At 55.4% G+C, this 24,969-nt stretch overlaps 2 protein-coding genes and 1 long non-coding RNA gene across 3 annotated transcripts in view; all 3 read right to left on the minus strand.

Annotated features, from left to right (window-relative positions):
- The window catches only part of SPTBN5 (spectrin beta, non-erythrocytic 5), a 46,880-nt gene extending 32,022 nt beyond the window's left edge, over positions 1–14,858 (minus strand). The window contains exons 1-16 of the mRNA XM_030920579.1: positions 14,462–14,858; positions 14,074–14,241; positions 11,256–11,372; positions 9,119–9,276; positions 8,386–8,614; positions 6,915–7,546; positions 4,851–4,989; positions 4,498–4,730; positions 4,090–4,243; positions 3,776–3,976; positions 3,453–3,662; positions 2,545–2,739; positions 1,692–1,844; positions 1,268–1,398; positions 794–1,033; positions 168–455 (exon numbers count right to left, since the gene is read on the minus strand). Of these exons, the coding sequence (XP_030776439.1) occupies positions 168–455; positions 794–1,033; positions 1,268–1,398; positions 1,692–1,844; positions 2,545–2,739; positions 3,453–3,662; positions 3,776–3,976; positions 4,090–4,243; positions 4,498–4,730; positions 4,851–4,989; positions 6,915–7,546; positions 8,386–8,614; positions 9,119–9,276; positions 11,256–11,372; positions 14,074–14,241; positions 14,462–14,677 (3,464 nt within the window). The 5' untranslated portion in view covers positions 14,678–14,858. The remainder of the gene's footprint in view (positions 1–167; positions 456–793; positions 1,034–1,267; positions 1,399–1,691; positions 1,845–2,544; positions 2,740–3,452; positions 3,663–3,775; positions 3,977–4,089; positions 4,244–4,497; positions 4,731–4,850; positions 4,990–6,914; positions 7,547–8,385; positions 8,615–9,118; positions 9,277–11,255; positions 11,373–14,073; positions 14,242–14,461) is intronic.
- A 2,122-nt stretch (positions 14,859–16,980) lies between these two features.
- Positions 16,981–21,530, minus strand: LOC115894279. The gene is made up of 2 exons (XR_004054362.1): positions 18,237–21,530; positions 16,981–18,131 (listed from the first exon to the last, which is right to left on the minus strand). It is a non-coding gene; the product is annotated as an uncharacterized LOC115894279 (long non-coding RNA).
- An 83-nt stretch (positions 21,531–21,613) lies between these two features.
- EHD4 (EH domain containing 4) overlaps positions 21,614–24,969 on the minus strand; it is a 74,443-nt gene continuing 71,087 nt past the window's right edge. Inside the window, exon 6 of the mRNA XM_010369068.2 lies at positions 21,614–22,508. Within this exon, the coding sequence (XP_010367370.1) occupies positions 21,972–22,508 (537 nt within the window). The 3' untranslated portion in view covers positions 21,614–21,971. The remainder of the gene's footprint in view (positions 22,509–24,969) is intronic.

The raw sequence follows: 24,969 nt of genomic DNA on the forward strand, positions 1-24,969 counted from the left end.
GCCTGACCCAGTCCTCAAGCACCATGCCAGATGCCAACCAGTCTGGGCCCCTCCTCGGGGAAATCACACTACTTCCTACAGGCTCTTTCTGGGCCTGAACTCAGAGCCCAGAGCCCAGAGCCCTGGGCCCAGCCCAAAGCATACCCCTTCTGCCCTCCTGTCCTGACCTCTCCTGCCACAGGTGGATCTCCTCCAGCAGGTCTTGGTGCTCCCTCAGCAGCCGCTGAGCCGAGGCCACATCCACTGACTCCTCCTTGCTGCGCAGCTGAGCCTGGACACTCTCTGCCCACAGTAGCAGTTCCTGGTTCTCTTGCAGGAAGCTCTGCCGGGCCTGAGCCTCAGCCTGGCCCCGGGCCTGTTGGGCCACTCGTTCCTGTACTTGCTTCAGCAGCCCCTGCAGTGTCTCCACCTGTCCTTGCAGAGGCTGGCTCTCTGCGTGGCCTGACTCCTCGACCCTGGGAGACAGGGTGCGCTGCACAGTCAGTGCCCTGTCCTAGGCCCAGTCCCCAGGCGCATATCCTCCTCCCAAACCTGCATCCCCAGGGAGAGTGCTGGTGACTCTGAATGGCCCACCCCACCCTTGACCTGGGGGCAGCAAGAACATAGGGCTCTTCCTGTCCCCAGGAGCATTTTCTGCTGATCATCCCCCCCACCTTTGCCAGAGCGCTTCTGACAGCCCCTCCTAACTGTCCTCTCCCCAGGCCAGTTTCTGTCCCTTCCTCATTTCACTACCCTGCCCACACCTTCCCATGGTCGTCACTGCCTCCCAGTGCCACCACTGCACTGGCCGTACTTTATGACCACCCTTTGGAGAAGGTGGACCCTCCTCTCCAGCACCAGGGTCTTCTTCTGGGCCAGCTGCAGGGTGTGGCGGGTGTCCTCTGAGCTCCCCGGCTGCAGGGCCTCCAGCTGGAGGAGCACGTCTTGCAACTGGACCTGTGTGGGTCCACACTCCTGCAGAAAACTGCACACTTCCGCACTGTGTGCCAGCTGCACGGCCTTCTCCCTCTTCAGGGCCTCCAACTGCCCCCACCTGGGCAGAGGGTATGAGGTTGTCTCCACCACAGGGACACCTCCCCATCCATCCTGGAGCCTTAGCCAGAGCCTCACATGACAGAAGCTGCCAGACTGGCTGTCCCTTGCCCCTTCCCTGTGCCTCGGACATGTCCAGCCTCTCCACCTGGCATGGTGGGAGGCAGGTGAGTCAGGCCCAGGCTGGGCATTGTGTCCACCTGCCTCACCACCTGCCCTCCTGCCTCGTTCTCACCTCTGGCTCAGTTCCTCCTGCTGTCGTTGGATTTGTGTGGAGTTCCCAGGATATCTCTGCCTCAGTTGCTCAGCAGAGCTGCTGACCTCAGCCCAGAGGCCCTTTCCCACAGCCAGGGCAGTGAGGAAGTTCTAGGGAAAAGGAGGACCCAGGCCTCTTGGGGGGCTTTTTCTTTTCCGCACTCCCCTCAAGCCTATGATGTACCTCAGTGGTCCTCTCTGCTACAGGAGTGCCCACATTGCCTGCCCCTGGAAGGACAGCCATCTGAGTCTTAAGGGCCAGGAAGCCCTGGAAATTCAGGCCAGCTCTCTACTCCCCTCCCCCAGGCAGGACGGTAGTTAAATTGGAGAACTGAGTTACAGCAGTGGACCACAGGGAGGCAGGGGCAAGGCGAGGAGGAGGTGCCAAGCTCCCAGGGCTGTACCTCATATTTGAGCTGTGTGACTTCCAGGATGTCAGCCTGGGGCTGCACCCTTTGGAGCAGTGCTGTGTGCTTCTCCAGCCACAACTGGAGGTCCCTACAGGAACTGCAGAAGCTAAACAGGGCCATGGCCTCCTCCAACCGGGCCCTGCGGCGCTGGGGAGAGGTTGCCCAAGGCTGGGGTGAGGGTCAGGGAAGGTCAAAGGGGTGCTCCTCCCCATCCCAGCCCACCAGCAGAGCCCAGGGTCAGGACCAGAGGGGGTCCCTGCCTCACTGCTGGGCCCCACGTCCTCTCTCAGAGGTCTCTTGGCACCACCTAGAGGGAGCTGGCAAGGGCTTAGGGTAGGGTAAAGGGACCTGGCAGTGTGCTCCTGTCTGGCCTTGCCCTGCTGAAACCCCTCAGTGCCAGCTCTGCTCTTAGGTGAAATCCACACCGCTCCCTCTGCCTGCTCCACCCCCACCTGCCTTTCTAGTCTCTCCTCTGGCCATGGCCTCCCCAGCGTCTGTGCTGCAGGCAACCGGGTCTTCCCTTCCTCCACTGGGCCCCCTTCCTACCTTTGCACAGGTCCTGGCTAGCACCCCTGGGTTTACCTGCTTTCTGTTTCTCATTCAAGCCTCAGCGTAAAAGTCCTTCCCTCCAAGGTGTCTTCCCTGACCTCCAGCCTGACCTGAGCTACCTTCTCATGTGATCCCATCACACCCGCATCTAATGAGTTGTCTAACATCTTCTTGGCCATAATAAAAGCTCCTTGAGGACAGGGAACATGTCAGTCACTGCCTTCTCCCCTGGGATCATTGCGCAGGAGTTGCTGGCACAGGGTAAGGACTCGAGCATTTCTTGAAAAAGAAGTGTTACCTCTGCCAGGGCCCGCACACTCTCATAGTCCTGACCCAAGTGGTCCTGTGTCTGGAGTATGGTGTTGGGATCAAAGTCAGGGTCAGGCTCAGCTGGGAGAGCCATCTTCCAGGCATCTCCAGGGTGGCACGAAGCCTCACTCCAGGGCCCTGGGTTCCTCAGGCTTTCTCCTGGAGGGCTCAGGGCAGACTTCACCTGTGTGACAGAGGGCAGCGTGTCTAGAGAGGGCCCCATCAAGCAGCAGGGGCTTTGGCCAGGCCACCCCCGCCTCTGTGCCCTGAGATCTGGAGGGCCTGAGCTGTAGCTCAAAGGGTATGTGGGACATGGGGCCGGGGGTCAGGAAGCTTCCTTGGGGCTGAGAGTCGAGGGGCCAAATGTGAGCACAGGATCCGATGGCTTTGATTTCCACATCATGTGCTACACACAGCTTCTTGAATGGGGGCTGTGAGTCAAGCTGTATGTGTTTTAAAGAACTTTGGGGGCTCAATGAACTGACCAAGGGGTGTCAGAAGGCAGTCTGAGGCAGTGATGAGTCCAAACCAACAAGGAGGGCTAAGTCGGGAGAGACAACCAAATAGGGCTGAAGGGTCACTACCGGCCTGGATGAAAGTGGAGGGAACCTTCCTGGAGGAAACTGCTTAACGCTCTGAAACTGCCAGCAACGGGAGCCAGGCCAGGCTGCATTTGGACGCCCTCGGTTGGCGTGGGCAGACAGGATTCCACTACTTCTGGGCCAGGTCAACAGGTGAGATGCCCCTGAGGACTAGGGTGAGGGACACCCACAGCCACGGGAAGGCCACGAATTCCAGGCCAGAGGCCACAAAGGCCCTCCCATTTTTGTCCTCTGTGTGGCCCAGCGGCAGCAGAGCAAGGGAGACCAGGCGACCTTCCCTGTCCCCCGTCCGCACCGTGAACAACGACGCCCGGGCCGAGGCCGCCCGCGCCTCCTCCTCTAGCCGCTGCAGCTCGGCCGCGAAGGCGCGCAGGACGCGCTCCAACCGCACGTGGCGCCGCAGCAGCGTCTCCGCGGCCGCCTGGTCTTGACCGCAGGACGCTCTCTCCAGCGAGGATCTCCGCTCGCGCAGCCACGAAGCCGCCTCCGCCGCGTCTGCGAAGTACTGCGGGAGGGGGTCGGGGGGTGTGTGGATGAAGGGGCGCGGCTGAGCGCTGGCAGGTTCCGGCACCCCCATCCCCCGCCTCGCAGGGCCCCGCCCCCACTCCGCCCCGCTACCTGCAGGACCAGCAGGGCTGTCTGCAGCCGTGCGCCCCGCTCCACCACCCGGGTCTGAAGCAGTTGCCACGTGCCCTGCACGGCCTCTGCCCGTTCCCCGGGATCCGGCTGCGTCAGAGGGCTGCGGGCGCTGAGGTCGCGTCCCCTCCGCACGAGATCTACGCACACGGCCTGGTGGCGGTGGACCTCAGCTTCCAGAGCCTAGCGGCGGGCAGAGCAGGGGGCTCAGTGAAGGAAGAACAGAGGAGGGCTGGGGGGCCGAGAGGGAAGGGTGCAGCGCTAGGGACTGGCGGGCGTGCACGGGGAGCTGCCACCTTGTGTTTCTGCAGGGTGCCTGCGATCTGGCTGAGATCCCGGCCCAGGACCGCATTCCCCACCCGCTGTCCGCACTCCTTCAGCCAGGCTTCCTCCTCTTCACAGTTGCACAGGAACTCTGCCCGCTGTAGGGTCTGCTCCAGCAGGGCCCGCCTGAGGGACAGTAGGGATCACTGAAGGACATGGGGAGTAGTGGGGCATGGGCAGTGGGTTCCCCTCCGGAGTTAGACACTCCCCCTAGGATTCTTCTTTTCCCTGGATGACTCAACAGGTGAGACAGAGGCTTTGGAAGTGAGGGTCAGTATGGAGAAAACTGCCAGGCCAACAGTACTTTAACCTGGGCAGGAGATAATTTGGGTTACAGAAAAGTTTTGGGGAAAGGTGGAAGAGTTGGGGCAGTCTCTTACCGGGCCCTGACAAGAGCCACCAGGCTCTGGTGGAGCTGGGCCAGTGTCTTGGCCTTGGCCTGCAGCACCTCCACACTGGTGCCCAGGGAGGAGTCCAGCTCTGCTGTCTGCTGGGCAAGATGGCTCACATGGGCTCTGTGGGCCGAGACTTGGGCCTCCAGCAGGTCATGCCTCTGCAGCAGCTCCACCACTTCTGCCAGCTGCTGCCCACAGGCGGTGGACCTGGCCGGCCCCTGGCCAGAGATGAGTGGTCATTGCAGTTGTCCCAAAGTGCTGGGTCCCTCTGAGCACTGGCACTGGGGAAGTCCCCCCTCCTGCTGTGTTTCCCAAGGGCCTGCTGGTCCAGTGCCCACCTGCAGCTCCTCCAGCTGGTGGGAGGCAGCCTCCACCTCCTGCAGCAGGCTCAGCACAGCCTGCATGTCTGCCACCTGCTTCCTCTGCCTCTGTAGACGCTGAAGGAGCCTCTGCCAGCGCAGGGTAACTTCCTCCTGCCTGGAGGACGTGAGAATAAGGGAGATCTCCTCTGGGTTGGGGCAGGGAAGCTACTTCAGGGTTCCCGGTCCGTGGTGGGGCTTGGCTGCCCTGGAGGAGTCTGACCTCTGTGGCTGGGGCAAGGCCTATGGACTTTGAGAGCATCCTGGCAGGGGGTGGTAGGGGCAGTGTGTCCTATCTTTGGACACATGCAGAGAAGCCAGAAGGAGGCCTGGAAGGATCAGGCTGTCAGGGCCCCCTACCTTGCATGCAGTCCCCATCTCAGTTGATGAAAACTCCATCCTTCCAGGTGTCCAGACTAAAATCTTTTTTTTTTTTTTTTGAGAGACAGAATCTGCTCTGTCACCCAGGCTGGAATGCAGTGGTGCAATCTCGGCTCACTGCAACCTCCACCTCCCAGGTTCAAGTGACTTTCCTGCCTCAGCCACCTGAGTAGCTGGGATTACAGGCATGGGCCACCATGCCTGGCTAATGTTTGTATTTTCAGTAGAGATGGGTTTCACCATGTTGGCCAGGCTGATCTTGAACTCCTGACCTCAGGTGATCCACCTGCCTTGGCCTCCCAAAGTGCTGGGATTGCAGGCGTGAGTCACCGGGCCCGGCCTAACATCTTGATAACTCATTTTCTCACAGGCCACGTCTGATCTGTCTGCAAATTCTACTTGGCACTGTCTGCAAAATCTATCCAGAACCTCACCCCTTATCACCACTGCTGCTCCGTCCTGGATTACTGCAATAGCTTTGTAACTGGTGTCTCTGTTTCTGCCTCTGCCCCTTGGATCTGTTCCCAACATGACATCCACATGAGCATCGCGAAACAAAAGTCAGATTGTGTCACTCCTCTGCTCAAGTCCTCCACTAATTTCCCATCTCTGAGTAAAAACCAAATCGTTACTGTACCCTGCAAAGCCGGGCTTGACCTCCATCCCCACCCCTCACCCCTGTGCCCGCCTGACCTCAGTTCCTGCCACTTGCTCACTTTGGCCAACACTGGCCTTCAGGGTATTTTTCAAACCTGCTAGGCATGCGCTCACCTGAAAGGACACTGCATTTGCCGTTTCCTCTGCCTAGAATACTCTGTCTCCCATGTCTGCATGGCCAGCTCCCCACTTCTTTCTGGTCTTTACTTGGAAGTCAACTTCCCAGTGAATCCCCTCTAGCTACTCAACCTTAGCACCTCATATTCCCCTATCCTCTTTATTGTTATTATTATCATTATTATTATTATTTTTTTTGGAGATGGAGTCTCACTCTGTTGCCCAGGCTGGAGTGCAATGGTGCCATCTCTGTTCATTGCAACCTCTGCCTCCCGGGTTCAAGCGACTCTCCGGCCTCAGCCTCCCAAGTAGCTGGGATTACAGGCGCCCACCACCATGCCTGGCTAATTTTTGTATTTTTTAGTAGAAACAGGGTTTCGCTCTGTTGGCCAGGCTGTCTTGAGCTCCTGACTTCAGGTCATCCTCCTACTTCGGCCTCCCAAAGTGCTGGGATTACAGGCATGAGCCACCGTGCCCAGCTTCTCCTTTATTATTATTATTTCTTTATTACCACATGGTATGAATTTTTCTTATTTGTCTGTTTTCCTTAGTAGTGTGTAAGTTCATGAGGGAGGGAATTTTTGTTTGTCCTCTTCTCTACTAAATCTCCAGCAGCTAGCACAGTGTGTGGGACATAGTAGACACTCAATAAATTATTGTTTAGTGGATGAATCAGAGGCTACCTAGAAAGTGCTTTACCAATAGGGATGAATTACTGATGGTGGACTTGCAAGCATCACTGGGAGACAGATCTTTGTAGAGGGAGCCCTGAACCCATAAATCACCCCTCTCCTCTCTGGCAAAGAATGGGCACATGACATGGAAGGATGGGGGTGTGGTAGGAGAACCTCAGCCAGTTGTGAGGAGAGTTCATGTGCTGGGGCTCACCTGCGGGCCACATCTGCCCAGCTGTGGTACTGCTCCTGCTGGAGAATGTCTGCAATCTCAGCCAGGGCCTGGAAACGCCCCTCCTGGGGCAGGATGCCAGCTTCCAGCATGCCCAGCCTCTGGACGGCTGCCTCCACCGTGGCCAGGCTGGCTGGCAGGGCTCTGGCCTGATCCAGCACCTGCTCTGCATCCTTAAGGAAACTCTCCCGGAGAGCTGCCTTGCGCTGGAAGCGCCGGGCCAGGGTTTCTAGCCGCTCCAGCTGCAGTAGCCTCTGCTGCAGGGCCTGGCTCCTTGCGGCCTCTGCCCATTCCAGCCCTGCCCAGCACTGAGACAGCTCTGCAAGGCCCAGGCCGTCATGAGGCAGGAAGAGCCTGCGGTTCTGGGCTTGGAGTGCTGTCTGTAGCCGAAAGAGCAGGGCCTCTGCAGCCCCTCGCTGCTGCAGCCGGGGTGGCTTCTCCTGGGTGCGGAACACGGTGAATGCTGCCAGTAGCTGCCGCATGGCGGGCAGCGAATCTGGGAAATCCCGTGCCTCCAGCTGCGCCTGCTTCTCTGCAATCCAGCATAGCAGGTCGGCCACCAGCTGCTCGTACTGGGTCTGTAGCGCCTCTGTCTCCTGGAGCTGAAGCAGGATCTGGTGGAGGAAGGGGTCAGGGTCCTTCTCAGGACAGGCCCTGGAATGGACACTGAGTGCCAGCCAGAGTTCCCCAGGTGGGCTGTAAGCTACTTCTCTGAGCCGAAGATCCTTTGAAGTGGTGGTACCCCCACCCCAGAGAACCGGGTTTGCTTGCATTGCACACTCAGATCCAGGAGCTTGGGACCCCCTCCATGACTGAGGGTGAGGCTATCCTGCCTTCCTCCTCTTGTTTTACCCATTTGGCCTCACTGGTGGGGGTTGAGGCCCTTCAGGCTGCTGTTCTTTTTCTAGGCCGCCTTTCCCTTCCCTGTACCCCCTACCCCACAAAGCAGCTCACAGTCCTTGGCCTGTGTCCCCCCATCCCACACCCCAACTGAGATACCCACCCTGAGAAGAGCACTTCCAGGCCTCAGCCTCTGCCATCGTGTCCAGAGAGTAAGAAAGCCCCCCAGAAACATGAACTCTGTGTAGCCCCAGCCGGCAGAGCCTCTTCTGTGCCTGTCCTTGCAGAATCCTGGCTCTCTAAGCCTTTTAATCCCATTAGAAGCTTAATAGCCTGAGAGTCGGGGAGAAGGGAGAGGCCCAGGAGGGGCCATTCCTCCCCTGGCTTCCCTTGTATGCCAGGCACCATGCTGGGCCCATTACCCGTGCTCCCTGGAACACTCACAAGGCCCTCTGTTATCCAGGCATCATCATCTCCATGCGATAGAGGGTGCACAGTGAAGCTGGGTGACTTGGCCAAGGCCACGCAGCTAGTATGTGGCAGGGCAGGCTTCATGCTTAGGCCTGTCTGCCTCTGGAGCCCTTGCTCACCCCACCCCTCCTTTCTCCCCCACCTTAGTGAGTCTCCTCTGGACAGTCTGCCCCTGATGCAGGCGGGAGCAGTAGTGGTAGTAGAGGGAAACATAGGTCATGATGGAGCGCTCATCTGGCTGTGTGGCTGCCACGTCCTCGGGGTCCAGCAGCTGAGCGATGCCCAGCTCCTGCTCAGCCACCAGGAAAGCAAAGGCAAGGTTGTGCAGTGGGCGGTCTGGACTCAGGGAGCTGTAGTCCAACAGGTCTGGCCTGGAAAGAGAGCGAGAAGGGCTCTTCACCAGCAGGAGCCTATTACTTTCCTTGCAGTAGATTCTCACGTGCACTCATGCTCCTATTGGCCATTCACACCTTCTTGTGAATTCATTTTCCCAATAGTTATCTGAGGCCCTGCTGAAGGAGTAGGACTCTGACAGAGAAAGAGGAGGGTTCATTCCGCACAGGGACCAGGCTGGAGGGCTGGGGGAACCTCCAAAGGGCAGGTGCTGCCAGGGTGAAAAACATGAATAGAATTGAGGGGCACAGGAAGTGCAGAAGACTGGGGTCAAAGGTAAACTTGGCCAATCTCATGGCATTGTCTAGGGACGGGAAAGGGGCTAACCCAGAGCAGGGACTCAGACATCAGCCCCTTCTACATCTGTGTCCACTTTCCCTCCTTCAAGCCTATAGATGTGGGACAATGGGCAGGCTGAGGACCCAAACCCAGGCATCGTTGGGCCAGTGGGCGGAGGCCTCCTGATGAGGGTGGGGTCACACCTGTGGGCATGGATGAGGGCATTGAAGCCCAGCCCATCGCTCCAGCTTCGGGAGAAATCGGTAATGTTCACGTTGGTGTAGCTGGCTGTCTTCCGCTGGCACCAGACCAGTAGGGCTTCCTTGGTGGACAGCAGGGCTGCGCTGGCCCCAAACTCCTCCTGGCAGGACAGGGCAGCGGGGTCATCATACAAGGGCAGGGTGGGGAGGCAGACAGCCTACAGGCTGTGGGAGAGGCAGGCTGGCCACAGCCGGATTCTGCTTCTCCCCGGCCCGGGGTCAGTGTGACTCTCCTCTCTTTAGAGTATCTGATTTTACCCAATTTTATCCATGGTGGGCAGGGGTTGGGGGTGAGAACGACGGGCCTTCCAAAGAAGTGGAGCAAGGGAAAGCCGTCACTGCAGAGGCACTGGCTTTGCATGACCACAGGTGACCACACAGCAACAGCTGCCATTTTTTGAGCCCTCTGATGGGTCAGGTGCTGTGCTAACTGACCTCGGGCTCATGGGATTGTGTCTGGGTTTCATGAGACTGGGTCCCGTCACTGCAGACTTTCTGTGAGCCAGGCCCGATGTTATGGGCTGGAGTGCAGTGGTGCGATCTCGGCTCATTGCAACTCTCGCCTCCCGGGTTCAAGCAATTCTCCTGCCTCAGCCTCCCTAGTAACTGGGATGACAGGGACATACCACTATGCCCAGCTAACTTTTTGTATTTTAGTAGAGACGAGGTTTCAGTATGTTGGCCAGGCTGGTCTCAAACTCCTGATCTCAAGTGATCCGCCTGCCTTGGCCTCCCAAAGTGCTGGGATTACAGGTGTGAGCCACCACGCCCAGCCTCACTTCCTGTTTATAAACTCAAAATATCAAGGTTCAGCAGGCTGCACTTCCCCTGCCCTCTGCGCCCCAGAGCTTGGGTAGGAAGGACGTGCATGGTGCCCACATGACGGGGAGTGGAGTCTCAAGGCCCTGGGTCCTAGTGAGGTCAGGCCCCAGTACCCTGCATGGTGGGGCCAGGCTGGCAGACGGAACTAGGGAAAATGCTGCGATGGCTTGTGAGGGAGCAGGGCTAGCCTGAGCCCAAACACATCTGAGTCAGCAGCAAGGAGGGCCAGAGGGGGCTGCAGACAGGCAGAGATGGTGCTGCTCCCAGGGGCCTAGGCTGCAGGGAGCACCTGAAACTGGCCGGGGGCCTGGGGAGGTGAGTATGGCTTCCTGAAAGGGCTTGAGGTCAGTTAGAAATTCATCCGCCCCTTCAACCTTCAAATAGATGCTCAGCCCTGCAGACACACAATTCTCCTGCCCTCCTGGGGCTCAGGCCCTGAGTTTCCAGGCCGTCCTGGACTTGTGCCGGATGTGTGGCTTCTTTTCATGAGCATTTCCTTCTCTAGGTTGACTTTCCTTACCTACTAGAATTGAGTTTTAGGTGGCAGTTTGGAAATCATGAAACTATGAAAAAGGATAAGTATAAGGACTCTTTTTTTTTTTTTTTTTTTGAGACAGGGTCTCACTCTGTGACCCAGGCTGGAGTGCAGTGGTGCAATCATGGCTCACCACACCCTCGACATCCTGGGCTCAGTTTATCTTCCCACCTGAGCCTCCTGAGAGCTGGGACTACAGGCATGTGCCACAAAGAGTTTATAGTCTTTCTGATCCAGTGCGGGGGAAAGAGGTAGAATGGAGGAAGCGGGGGGCCATGAAAGAAATGCTGTCTTTGGTCTGCAGGGTGCCAGGGACTCTGTAAACCTCCAGAGCTGGGACTCCCTCCACACATTGCATTTCTTCCAGCAGTACATTGTGGTATAATGGAAGTTACAGAGCCTCAGTGCCAAGTGGGGAGCAACACACAGGGGTGAAAGTGGGTGCTGGCAGTGACCATGAACCCTCCCTAGTGAATGACTTGCCCAGACCTGGTTTGAAGCCCATGGCCCTGGCCCTCACTTTAGCATATTACAACGTTACAATATCTCTGGGATCCTGGGTTCTTCACCCATGGTTGAAGAGTGAATATTGACTTTGCAATTTCCAAGATCTCCTATGGGAATCATAAAAGTTGCATGGAACTTCTCAGTCCCCAGGAGTCTGAGGCGAGGCGAGGGCTGGGCTGAGTCACCAGGTGCTGGGTGCTGGGGACTGAGCCATACCTTGTCCAAGGAGATGTGGGAGATCTGGAAACGCAGAATGATGACCCAGATGAGTCCCAGGATGAGTGTCTGGTCTCCATCCACGATGTTCTCTGGCCCGATGAGTGGTATTGGCACCTGTGGGCACAGTTGGCTGGGCTAAGCCATGAAGCCCGTGTCCAGAGAGGACTCAGTCACCAAAAGCTTAGGGTGCCAGCTGCAGGATGGGAGGGTCCTAGAATCTATCCTGCCCCAGCCGGGAGGTCCCCCAGGGAGAAGCAGGCAGGGGATAAGTCCAGGAAAGCAAAGGCATCCCGCCTGGTTGGAGCCATGGCCTCAAGCCCACCTGGGTGAAGCCCCAACCTAGTGAACTGGGCTGGGCCCCTAGAGCAGCAGGACTCCCTGTGTGTGGGCTACAGGTAGACCTGGGCCAAAATCAGTGGTTCAGCTACAGGGTTTGGAAATGAGGGGTCGTAACAGTCAATGTGTGAGCCCAACAGACAATAGCAACAGTCTGCCTCCATCTCCCAGGGTGTCCTGGGATATCCAGGGGTGGCTGGGTCCCTGGGCTCACACCCAGATCTCAGCCTTCTTCATCTGTTCCAGCTCCAACACAGCCAGCTATAAATCCAGGTTCCCAGGCTCCACCCAGTCAGACTGCCTTGGGCCAGAGCCTGGGAATTTGCACTTGAACAACACCTTGGGTGGCTCTTAAGTACACCAACGTTGAGACTCCTCTGCCCTACATCTTGCCACTTGGACAGGGAGGATGGGTGAGTCAAGGGGAGAAGCCCCGCAGGGTCTGGCCCCCAGCCCCCTCTGGCTCCATCTTCCTCTCTGTGGAACCACACAGCTCCAAGCCCATCGGATTCTTGTAGTTACGTGGGATTCTAAGCACAGGACTTCAGGCCTTTGCACGGCCGTGCCTGCTGTCTGAAAGTATCCTCCCAGATATCTGCATGGCTATTCACCTCCCTGCCTTTGACTCTTCACTCAGATGTTGCCTAGCCTGACCACTTTATTTAACATAGAAACCTAAAGACTATTTCTCCCACCCAAATACACACTCGATCCCCTTGCCCTGCTCAAGTGAGGATCTTGACTTTGTTTTCTGATGTATCCTAGTGGAGTGGCACACAGCAGGGAATCGATCAGTAAGTACCGAATGGAGAAAGAAAAGGAGTGAGACGTTCCCTAAGACCTGAAGGGCAACTGGCTTCACCCGGCCACTACCAGCCCTGTGGGAGGAGCTGCAGCCCTGGGTGTCCCCCTGGGTAAGCTTTGGTATATCCGGCTGGTCTCTAAAGGATTCCACCTGGCATGTCAATCACCTTGCCTTAGAGTTGGAGTCTCTGGGGAGTGGGGTGTTTATCTGCTCCTCCCAGCTCCTGAGAGACCATCCTCCCGACTTCCTATTGAGCGATGTCACGCTGGTGACTTAAACTCACCGTGCTGGGGGTATTAACGCCACAGGATCAGCGAATACAGCACACTGGAGCTTTTATTTTCCCCAGAGAATCATTTGTTAAACATTTACCAGCACACCGCTGATCTGGGTTCAATGAACCTGTCTCCCATTGAAGCCAGATGCCTCGAGGTGGGGGTCTGGGTTTTGCTTAGTGTAGCCCAGTGCCTGCATAGAATGCCCAGGGCATGGGAGTGTCTCTGTAAGTGAGTGCGTCCCTCATTCTGCCACACATTCCCTGTGTGTTTGCAGCAACTCCCTTACCCTTTCCAGACCACAGTTGCCTCCTATGTGTATGGAGACAAGGATGTCACCCTCACAGGTATCAGTGACATGCTGTATATTAAAGTTAGGGAGAGCTGCAATGCCTCTGACAAAGGCTATGGAACTTACACCCTTCCCAGGTTCCTGGAGGGGAGATGACTGGCTCACAGGGTCATTGTCCCTGGATCAGCTAGGGCCCAGCATTCTGCAGCCGGCAGAGTTCTGCTCTCGCACCTGCTTAGGACAGCAGTTGCTCCCCTTCCCTTTGCTTGGGTTTCTCCCCTCCCTGGCTTTCCTCCCACACACCAGTACCCCAGGAGGCTGGACAGAAGCTCCACTCCAGGACATAGTGATGGGAATGCACAGTCAGGCTCCGTCCAGCCAAGCCCAGCTCAGTGACTTCACAGCCTCCAGGGACAGCCACCTCCAGGAGCCCTTAGTCTTCACGTTTCCCGGTTCCCAATGATCTCTTTGCTCCACCCCACCCCTGCACAGGCCCCTCACCCTGGCCATGAGGGTCCCTCTGTCCCTCGAGTTCCGGCTTCCTTTTAGCGGCCGTCTCCTTTGACCTGTCCCTTTCTTTCAGGTAACTCTGGCTCCCCTCATTTGCTGAGGCCTCCTCCCTCCTTCTCCAAGACAGGCCCTGCTCCTCTTCCCCACCTGCGGTCTTAGTGTCCGGGTCTCTTCCCTCTGTTTCCCACTCGATGCCAGCCCACCATGGCCCCACATCTGGGCTCTGTTCGCTAGTTAACCATCGATCTTGCCTGGTAAATAATTCAGGGCCTCTGTTTTCTCATCTGTGAAATGAAAAGCCTAAGATTCTTTCGGCCTAGAATCCTGTGAGTCTCTCTTATGACAGAGTGACATTTTCCACCCCAGTAGGGACATGGATTGCTCCTGCTGCGGCCAGCTGGGTGCTCTCCAGGTCAGGGATGCTGTGCGAGGAGGGCTTGGCTTCTGCTCCTCTGTGTCCCTGCCGCTCACCCTGTACTCAGGCCCCAGCTTCTCTGCTCTGCCCTGTGACCTGGCCCCGGAAAGGTGACCCAATAATTCAGCCTGTCCCAGCTGCCTGCCCCAGCACCATCCCAGACCCCTTTCCCTGGGACCCACCTTGGCCCTGAGGAAGGCCAGGGCTCGGCTGCTGTTCTCCAGGAAGTGCACGCGCAGGCGGCCCCGGCTGGGGGGTGGCAGGGCCTCCCCTGAGATAAGCTCCAGCAGCCGCAGGAGGTGGATGCCATCAGCCAGCTCTGTGTACAGGTTCCGGATCTTGATGCCCACCTGGGGAGCGGACAGCGGCAGGTATGGGGTCAGCCCAGCCTCACCTGTCCTCTCCTCCTGGGACCTGAGAGGTGCGACCCAGAGCAGCTGCCTTGGAAGAAGGAGCTCTGGCCTCAGCTTGGCCTCAGGCAGATGACCCCACAGCTCACCCCCGAGGGCCACTGGCCAGAGCTGGGGGCATGGTACGGGTGGGCTGTGGGTCATAGCTGGCTATGCTCACCTGGCCGCACTGGAAGACGTTGTTGATCCACTTGGTGAAAGTCTTCTCCTGCATCTGCATGTGCCGGGCCTGCAGCTTGCGAATGTGGCCCGTCTCATACTGAGAGTCCATGGTGAGACTTGGACTGGGCGGGACCCGGAGCTTCGTGCTGGGCCGCCTGCTGCAGCGCCCTGCAGCTCTGAGGAGCTCCCGGGGACTGTGGGGCTGACCAGCCATCAGGCCTGCAGCCCTTTGGGGACAAGGAACTGCTGGACAGCCCCCTAAACCTGGAGGGCATGCAGGTTAGGGGATGATGTCAATGGAGATGGCCCTTCTGCCAGGGGCCTAGGGTCCTGCCTTGCCAGACTGTCCTCACATTTCATGGCGGTTGCAGCTTGGAGACCAGCCAAGTAAGGGCCAGTGCTTCTGACCCCCTGTGCTTGAATGTCCCAGGGTCCCCTTTGCCCCACCCCACCTTCCAGATTCTTCTTTTCAGAGCCCCTGCTTCCAGGTCCCTCTACTGCAGTGACTGGAGCAGGTGGAAGGAAGACAGGAAACTGCTTACCTTGGTGATGCCTGGATCCCGTGGAGGCGACCCTGCTGGATGGATGGAGATGGCAGATAGCAGGGGTTGTGCAGGGAGGGAGACGGACATCAGGAGAGGCCGAGGCTGGAGTGCGACCGCACCACAGCCCTCTCCTTGAGCCAGCATGCTGGGGTGACGGCACACAGGCGACATTGTCCTCCCACCTGCCACAGGGCGTGGCCCAGACTGGGAGGGGGTGGCTCAAGAATGCTCCAGGGCCATTGCCAGATGATCTCCTCCTTCATCATCCTCCCTTCCCTGCCAGCAACTTCCCCAACTCCAGGTGGGGGTCCTGGGTCCCAGGAAGCAGAGGCCCTTGGGGTGGTCCTGCCACCCCGGGTTGGAGCTCTGTGCGGGTGCTGCAGTCTGCGTAGGAGGCACCAAAGCGCAGAGCCTCTGTGGGAAGCCTGTGGACGCACTTCCCAATCTGAGGCTGCCCTGTGTACCCTCGTGGGGCCTCTCTGTGAGCACCCAGGGCGAGGGTATGAGGGAGTGTCCTGGGCCATGGTCTTCTCATTCACCCCCAGGGAACGGCCCTTAGACTGAGGGCCTCACACACCCTGGGCTTGGCTTTCCAGACCCTGCCAGAGGTGCAGCCTGCCGAGCCTGGGGCTGAAGGGTAGGCTCCCCGGAGGAAGGGGCGACCTGGAACTGCTAGGGCTGTGGAGTCTCCTCCAAAATGAGAGACATGGTGTTAACTCGGCTCCACAGAGCTGGCCGTGACCCAGGGCTCGGAGGCAGGGGTGCACAGGGAGCTGGTGGGCATCTATCCCTTCCTCCCCGAGCAGCCTGGACTGCATGCCAGAGTGAAGGCGGGTTCTAGTTCTGGTGGTCTCACTCGCCTGTGGCTAAACTCAGGGTAGCAGTGTGGGCTGGGGTGCGTGTTTGTGGGTGTCTCCCAGTAGCCCCGGAGCCTCTGAAGCGACAGCCCACTCCTCAGGGAGGCGCTCCTGGCAGCCACAGCCCACAGTAGGACAGCAGCTGAGCCTGTCCTTGAGAGCTGGGCTAGGGAGTCACACCTGAACCGCCTGGGCCCACTGCAGACAGTCAGGGGTGACGCTGAGAGGTGCCGTGGTCTTGGGTGGGGTGCAGTTCCCCGCATCTCAGAGATGCTTTCTCTCCTGCTGTCCTCTCCCTGCCAGGCCCCTCCTGCACCGGCTGGCTTCCAGATGCCCTGCGCTCCTTCCCTGCTTTCAGCAGTTGCAGTGGTGGTCCTCCCGTGCGCCCCCCTTCTGCCCTCACTGCCCCTGTGGGTCCTTGTCACCGACCCCCTAACTTGGCAGCCTAGGCACCACCACCCCGCACCTTTCCACAGTGCAGCTCTGCTCACGCCTGTGAAGCCTCCCACCACCTGGGAAGGAAACTCAGACTTGCCAGAGCTTGCCTCAGCTAGGACTTTGAAGCCCGCCAGGTTACCTAACCAGGCTAGTCTGCCCGCCTCACTCTGGGTGCTCTCCATGGGCCACTCACCATTTCCTGAGCAGGACCAGAGCTCTCCTGCCCCAAGGCTGGATTTCAGCTGTTCTTTCAGCTTCGAACGTCCCTTCCCACACTCCATCATCCACATTCAGCTATCCTGTCTGACACAGTTAAAATCCTGTTTCTTCTAGGAAGAACCTCATCCCACCCACTTACCCTACGGAGACTAGCTTGTTCCTTCTCCTAGTAAGACCCTCAACCCATGGAGTCCTGGGTGATGTTGTGAGCGCGGGAGGACAGACTGAACTGCATGGTGCTTCGCACATAGACCTCAACAGAGATTGGCATTTTGAAGTTGTTGGCGGGGGCTGTGGACTGCTTTTCTTCCTTTCTAACTCAACGACAGCTACAGCCACTGCACACAATGCAAGGACTGGCTCCTGTTTAACCATGTCTGATTGCAGCCCCTGGTGAAATGAGAATCCTGTGGGTCGGAACAAAGTTTGGATTACTTATGTGGCAAGTAACCAAAATCTCAAGTGAAACTGGTTTAAACAATATATTTTTATTATTTATTTACTTATTTATTTATCTATATTTAATTCTTTTTTAGAGACAGGGTCTTCTTATGTTGCCCAGGCTGGTCTTGAACTCCTGGCCTCAATGATCTTCCCACTTCAGCCTCCCGAGTTGCTGGGATTATAGGTGTGAGCCACCATGCCTGGCTTAAACAGTATAAAGGGAATGCATTGGCCCACACAGTGGAAAAAATAAAATCTAGTAGGAATACGACTTCAGGTGAAGTTTGATCCAGCAGCTCAAATGTCACCACAGGCCTGGATTCCTCTGGCCTTTCTCAAGGTCTCTTTCATTTTCATGCTCCACAAGGTGGCTTCTGCCAGGCTGACCTCCCTACCCTGACCCCAGCAGCTCTGGACACCCCTCTCAATGCCATTTATATTGTTGCATCAATAGGCTCATTTCTATATACTGCAAGGTTCAGAGAAGAGACAATCTCTCTCCCAAGAGTTGTAACAGAAGTCTGGGGGTCCTGGCTCTCATCAGCTTGAACAGGCCCACATGTCCACTCCCGAACCAATATTTGTGACCAGGGGGATGTGGTCTATCTCATCCAAACCTCACTTGAAGTGAGGGTGGGAGGAGGGGTACTCTGCAAGGACTCTAGGTCTGGACCACCAAAAAGGTAGATGGGTTGGTGGGAAAAGCCAGATGCCTACTACGGTGGTGGGTGGGCAGAGGGCACACTGGCGAGGTGCGGCAAGAGGCAGGGGCAGTGCTGGCCAGGCAGGGGCTCCTCCTTAGCACGACTGGAGAAAGGACTCCTGTGAAGCGGCCGCCTCCACGAGTCCCTGCTGTCCTGGCTTCCAACCACTCTGAGGTGTGGCTTTTGTCTGCAGACCTGGCCTCTGCTGCCTACCCTCTTCTGCCCCCACCCGATGGGGCTGCTTTCCTTCTGAAGCAGCCATATTTTGGGTTTCTCTCCACAGGAAGAGTTGGGGGTCACGGGCACACCCGCTCCCTACCTCTTCTCCCCCAGTTCAACCTGGATCCAGGGATCCACACTCTGCTCCGAGAGGCCAGCACGCAGCCACTGGAAAATGAGCCAGTGGGAGAGGCAGCTCCATGTGTATTGATCAGCAGACTGTGTCTTTTTGTTTGAAACTTCTAAATAAGATTACAAAAAGAAAAACAATGGAAGCATCGGGTATTAACTGCATTGGTTAACCAACACTGGAACCCAGTACACTCTTGTATTAGGCCCGCATTTACCTGAGTAAACTCAGTGGTTTTCTGTCCTAAGCATGCTCGCCTGCTACATCCCATGGAGGAAATAAACAGTGAAACACTTTCCTCATCTTGAAGGCAATCGTCACAGGCATCCTCCAGGCATAATGAAGGAGGGTGAGTGAGGGTGTGAGGCGGAAAGGTCCAGGCCGCAGCTGTGACTCCCGTGGGTGAACCACAGCCCCAAATCCAAAGACTCTCTTGCCACATCATGACAAGTGTTCAAAAGAGAACCAGGTCCAGCCCTGGAGAAATGAAACCAAAAGCCAACTGAAAGAATGACCCTCCCCGCAAAAAGCGACCCTGCCCACAGGCCATCCAAGTGCGATGAGTTCGGAAAAGAACCGACAGATGCTGCTGGGCCGGTGCAGGAGGTAGAAGCAGCAGTGGAAGGCTGTTGTATGCCGCCCCTCCCTGGGAGCTGGGGAGATTCCCAAGTCTTAGTGCAGTGTTTCTTTACAAACGGGGTCAGGAGACCCTCACTGGCAGGCTGACAACCTGGAAGCAGACTGTGGGAGCAATAGGCTGGAGTTTTCATGTTCCCTTTCAACTCAAGACCGGAAGGCTTGTGTTATGCGATACCATATGCTGTGTAGAAAACAGGGCCTCGGCTTCTTAGATGTTGTAGTTCTAGAGTTTAGGTACTTCCACCCTCCCTCCTATACATATAAACACTCTGGGGAAGAGGTTCTTTGAAAATTGGGGTGGTGCAGGAAGGGCAACAGTGGCGGGGAGCAGGCCCTAGGGTCGGCCCTGCCGCGCTGCCGTGTGGGGTGGGGAGACCGCTGGTGGTGTGGACACATTCACAGAGCTTTGTACTGGTCCTGGGAAGATACGAGTCCTCACTTGGTCACCATCCCTAATATTTTCTAGTGTTTTATTTTCCAGTCAACTTTTCATGATGAATGACTTCATGTAAGAGGATATTAAGAAAAGTGGCCACATGATTTCCCCCTTTTTTTTTCTTTCTCTCCAAGAACATTACCAGGTGCCAGCAGGGAAAGGACCCCGCTGCCTGACATCTCTCCCACCTGAGGGCGCAGAGGTCGGGAGATCACAGTGCCTGAGAGGCTTCCCTCCACGGAGAAATCGGAGACCTCAACCTGCTGCCCTCTAAAGAAGCTTCCTGTATCCAGACAAAACTTACATACGTACACGTTGTTTTAAAACGACATACTCATGTGACATACGTGTATATAAATTCATGTTTACATATGACAATTGAGCAGAGTTAAAGAACAAGACAATTCTGGATGGAAATATCAGCTTGCCTGGGCATCTCTAAGCCTTTGGTCAAGTGAATTCCCTCTTCCCTTCCTCAGTTTACCCTTTGGTGACCTCCACTGTGGTTGCAGACTTCAGGTGGTCCTCACGCATTTACAGAACTGTCTGCTTAGATTACAGCACTTTGGGAGGCTGAGTCGGGTGGATCACGTGGTCAGGAGATCGAGACCATATTGACCAACATGGTAAAACCCCGTCTCTACTAAAATACAAAAATTAGCTAGGCGTGGTGGCACGTGCCTGTTTTCCCAGCTACTTGGGAGGCTGAGACAGGGGAATCGCTTGAACCTGGGAGGCGGAGGTTGCAGTGAACCGAGATCGTGCCACTGCACTCCAGCCTGGTGACAGAGTGAGACTGTCTCAAAATAAAAATAAAAATAAAAATAATAAAATGATAAATGGTTCTTTTCTATGCATCTAACGAATTTAAGTGCTTGTTAAGACTAAAAACCACATTATGCATTTCCTTCTCTTAAAACTAAATTATGTAGAAAGTAAGCTAGGGAGTGTGAGGGTGGGCATCTGGATATAAATGCTTCTCCCAAATCAAGATTTTCTCTTCAATCTGTGCCTTTGACCCTGTCACCAAAGGCAGGTGACAGAAAAAAAAAAAAATGTGACTTTTGGAAGACTCAGTGGGACAGTTCTGATTTCATTCACTTCTGGTGCCAGCAGAGCCCCGTACCATGTGGCCATTGCTGTTTTGCGTCTCTTCCTGCATAAATAATGGTGGATGGCACCTACCTCCCCAAGCTGGTGCCCACAGAGGGGGAGGCACCTCCACCTGACGTAGTTGTCTGAGCAGCGGTCCGGAGAGGTTTACTCGGGGGATTTGGGGAGAGCACACTCTGGGGCCAAAATACAGGTATGTGCCCGAATCCCGCCTCATGACAGGCATTCGTGATACGAACCACACAGCCTTTAAAGAAAAGCTTTTATATGAAAGGTTCCATTCTGTTTCTGTATAAAGGGCTTTTATCCTGTAAGGAAAAAAAAAAAAAAAAAAAAAACCCTAAACATAATAAATGCCTGTTTTCTACAAAAACAATGTCTAACTCTGGGTGGACTGATCTCTTCTCAACAGCCCAGGGCAGGGCTGGTCCCTCATTCACCTGTGTCCACAGGGCCGAGGACACTGCACACACTAGGACAGGATTTGGCTGAATTTAAATCCTGCCACCCACCAAGGAGACTTGGGGACATTTACTGGTTGAGGGCCACACTAAACAATCGCTGCAGAGAACCACCTCTTTTCCTTACTGTAGTTTAAGTATGATAAGTGGGTTTTGCTATTACTTATTGGAAAAACTAGTAAGAAAAGCTCATCTTCAGGCTTCAATGTGATCTGACATGCAAACGGGAAGTTTTGCCAGGGGTTAATAAAGATTGTGAGTTCCAAATTCCTAGCCGAATGTGGCTTTGCTGGAAAGCCCCCTGGAGGGGAGGCTGGGAGGGCTGACCAGGTGGTCATCGGGGCACTGGGACAGATGCACGCTGGGGCCTGGCTGCCTGCTCTGCTGGAGACTGCAGAATGGATGGGGGATCCACAGTGCAGCCCCCTTCCAAACCCAGGAGGCATCTGTCGCCTTCTCTTTGGTAGACAGTCTGGAGACAGCAGAAACCCTCTGCTCTGTTTTTTGCCGCTCTAAATATAGCAGAAAACAAAATAAAATAAATAAGATAACCTTTGCTGCCTCCTGGTGCCCTCTGAGGGACAGACAGCTGCTCCAGAGTCGTTCATGAGAACAAACAGCCCAGGCAGCCTGAAGACCCAGCTGCTCCACGTGAGCCCCGGCTCACTTCCTGTGGTTCCTGCGACGCACCAGGCCAGCCCCATGCGCGCTCCAGGCAGATTCTGAGGACTCTTTGGACAATTTCTCTTTTTTTTTTTTTGAGACGGAGTCTCGCTCTGTCGCCCGGGCTGGAGTGCAGTGGCCGGATCTCAGCTCACTGCAAGCTCCGCCTCCCGGGTTCACGCCATTCTCCTGCCTCAGCCTCCCGAGTAGCTGGGACTACAGGCGCCCGCCACCTCGCCCGGCTAATTTTTTTTTTTTTGTATTTTTAGTAGAGACGGGGTTTCACCATGTTAGCCAGGATGGTCTCGATCTCCTGACCTCGTGATCCGCCCGTCTCGGCCTCCCAAAGTGCTGGGATTACAGGCTTGAGCCACCGTGCCCGACCGACAATTTCTCTTTCTTCTCAACCATTCAATCTCCTAATCCACCCTCCTACCCTGAATATTTTCATAGAAACAAAGGGAATTTTGGAGGTGAAAGAAGTCATCTAGTTTCCAGTGTCCACCCTCCCCATTCTACAGATGGGGAAACCGAGGCATAGAGAGGGCAGTGCCTTGCCCAAGGTCCTTTGGTGAGTCAGTGGCGGAGCAGACCTGAGGCCCAGGTCCTCCAGTTCCCGCCCCGTTCTGTGGCCCGCCCCTCAGTCGGCCTTGGGCAGGGACTTCCTGTGCGAGGGTGGCACGAGGTGGGGGGGCAGGCTGCTGGGCAGCTCGTAGCCGTCGAGCTTGATCTTGATGAGGTGCTTGGCCAGCGCGAACTCCTCCTCGTCCAGCATGCCATCGCAGTCGCAGTCGGCCAGCTTCCAGATCTTGCCCAGGACGCTGTTGGGCAGCTTGGAGGTCACCATCTCCTTCTTGGCGTTGACACCCGATATCTTGCCATTGATGGGCGACAGAGTGTAGAAGAGCTCGTCGTAGACGGGCTTGTCTTTGGCCACGACCCACTCCTCCTCGTCGGCGCCCTCCTTGGCGCCCTCCCCGTAGCCCTGGTTGAAGGGGCCCTCGGTGGTGCCGTCGAAGGCGCCGCCCTGCACCAGCTGCGTGGGCGTGCTTATCTCCTCCTGGCTGATGAGGTTCATGAGGGGCGAGATCTTGTTGCTCAGCATGTTGTCCACTGCCTCGATCAGCTTGGGCTTCAGCGAGTGGAATTTGGTGAAGTCGTAGTTCTCAAGCTGTTCCTGCAGAAGGACACACCACAGGATGGGTTACATGCGGTCTCTTCAGGGGGAAACAGCTGGGGGCCCTTGGAGAGAGACTAATTCTGCCCCGGGCAGACGCCCACCACGTACTACTCAGGAGTGCATTCTTTGGGAGCTTCCCACATCCAAATGTACCAGATATAGGAGCGTTTTTTTTGGAACAAGAAACAAGTGTTTTCCTATGGCAGCCAATCGCTGCTGGTGGCCGCACAAGCGACAGCAACCTCCGAGGACTCTGAGAACCCTTCTTTCACCTGCCTTTTTAAAATGCTCTAGAGTTAGTATTCTATTTCTCAAGGGATTTCACCACACACTTCAGCCGATCTTCACAGCAATCCTGGGAGGAAGGAGGGGCAGGCATTTAGAACCCCATTTTCCAGAGAGCTGTGAGGGGCTGTCTGGCAGAGGCAAAGCAGAGTCCCTGTCTCCTGGCTCTTCACTAATGCTCTCTGTGCTGGAACACAGAGCTGTGACAGAAGGACTGTATTTACGTAAAACAATTAATTAAATACCTTGTTTTTGGAGCACCTAAAAAATGTAGTTTAGGGCACCTTCTCAGTGGCTCTAACCTCTCATGAATGAGGTGAGGGGTCTACTCAACAGGAACCCTGTAAGACCAGCCCCACCAAACACGGCCTGACCAGGAGCACCCACACTATCCCAGGAGGGTATCGAGGCAGGGCCATGGAGACCTTGCGCATAAAAAATAATCATCATGGATCCACTGTCATCTCAAAAATATGGACAAGTAAGCAAAAGCTGGAACTTGTAAGAGCAGGGAGTAGGGCTGGGGAGCCCGAGGGAATAAACGTAGCCAGTAGGCCTGAGTATCACTGGCCTGGTCAGGACAGGTCTTAGCTCCACCTGTTAAGCGAGGCAGCTGGTCAGCCCACAGAGCAGCAGAAGCACAGGCTCTAGAGGGGGCCTGGGAAACACGACTGTCCAACCAGGCTGGGGCAGACCACAGGATGCTACAGAGGCTCTGTGGAACGGCACTGTAGAAAATGACCTTCCTACCTTGGTTCTCCTTGGTTACTCCATCCATCCGTCCATCCATCCACCTGTCCAATCAACCCTCCATCAACCAATCATCCATCCATTCAACCAACCCTCCATCCATCCATTCAGCCAACAATTCATCCATCCACCCACCTGCCCAACTTTTATTTGTCATTTACTCTGCACCAGCCCCTGTTCTGGGGCTTGGGGATACAGAATAAATATGAAAAGCCATAGTTCCTGCTTTAAATGAGCTTATGTTGTAATGGAGGAAGGGCACTCCAATTGTTTAAAAAAGGACCTGACATAACACAGTGAAAAGGATAACATGAAATTAATAAGTCATTAGAAAGAAAAAAGAGAACAGCCAGGCTCGGTGGTTCACGCCTGTAATCCCAGCACTTTGGGAGGCCAAGTTGGGAGGACTGCTTGTGCCCAGGAGTTCAAGACCAGCTTGGGCATGAGACCTATATATACATGTGAGGGAGAGGAAGGGAATAATCACATCAGATGGCTGAGGTTAAGGAAAACTACTGCCTGGATATGGAGAAGAGCTCAGTTGCCCAGGAGGACCCCTGGGGACCCTCACTGTCTAAGGAGAGAAAACACTTGTTTATTGCAAGAGACAAACTTTCTGTGGCCCTGAACTGTGCGAGTTACCTAGAGCTTTACACGAGGAGCTTCAAAGATCTGATGAAAAATGTCTTCAACAGTAGTTTTATCAAATAAATGCAGAAATGTTCCAGGTATGGTAGGTTTTATGTGTGAAGTATTTCTGTATGTACAGTTCTAGAGGGGGCCAAAAGAGAGGCCATGCAGGTGTGCAGTTTTCTGGAGATGAGGCAGGGAGATTTGCAAGGAAAAGTCAGACCTTGCTGTTTTGGACAGAAGCAATGTGACACGCTGGTAGGGAAAAAAGCAAAAAACAAAAAAAAACTTGGTGTTATCATAAATATGCTTTCTGACTGAGAAACTGAGAAACTGAGAAAAAACTGGTAAGCAAAACTAAAAATTTAAAATAATTTATAATCTCATCATCTGGCAAAAATCTCTGCTAGCATATCTGGGCATGCATTTCTAGTCATTAACACATACACACAGACACACACATGCATGCACATACACACACACCCACAGAAACAATAATACCATACTGTTAACAATATGTCATATATTTCTGTGGTATTAATTTTTACATAACCTTTCTCTTAACAGCTACAGAATATTGAACTTAGACTGCAGAGCTGGGCCATTCTTCATTTACCCTGTCCCCTGTAGCTGGACACACAGGTTGTTTCCAATAGAGAATCAAAATCATGGTCTTTAGGGTGGCAGGGCAGGAATTCTGGGCTGACATCTGGAAGGGGATTCCTGGGTGGTAGACGGTGGGGGGACAGAGCTGAGAAATATCAGCTAAACGGGCTGACATTTCTCTAGGGAA

The sequence above is a fragment of the Rhinopithecus roxellana genome, chromosome 17 (genome assembly GCF_007565055.1).
Source record: "Rhinopithecus roxellana isolate Shanxi Qingling chromosome 17, ASM756505v1, whole genome shotgun sequence".
NCBI lineage: Eukaryota > Metazoa > Chordata > Mammalia > Primates > Cercopithecidae > Rhinopithecus > Rhinopithecus roxellana.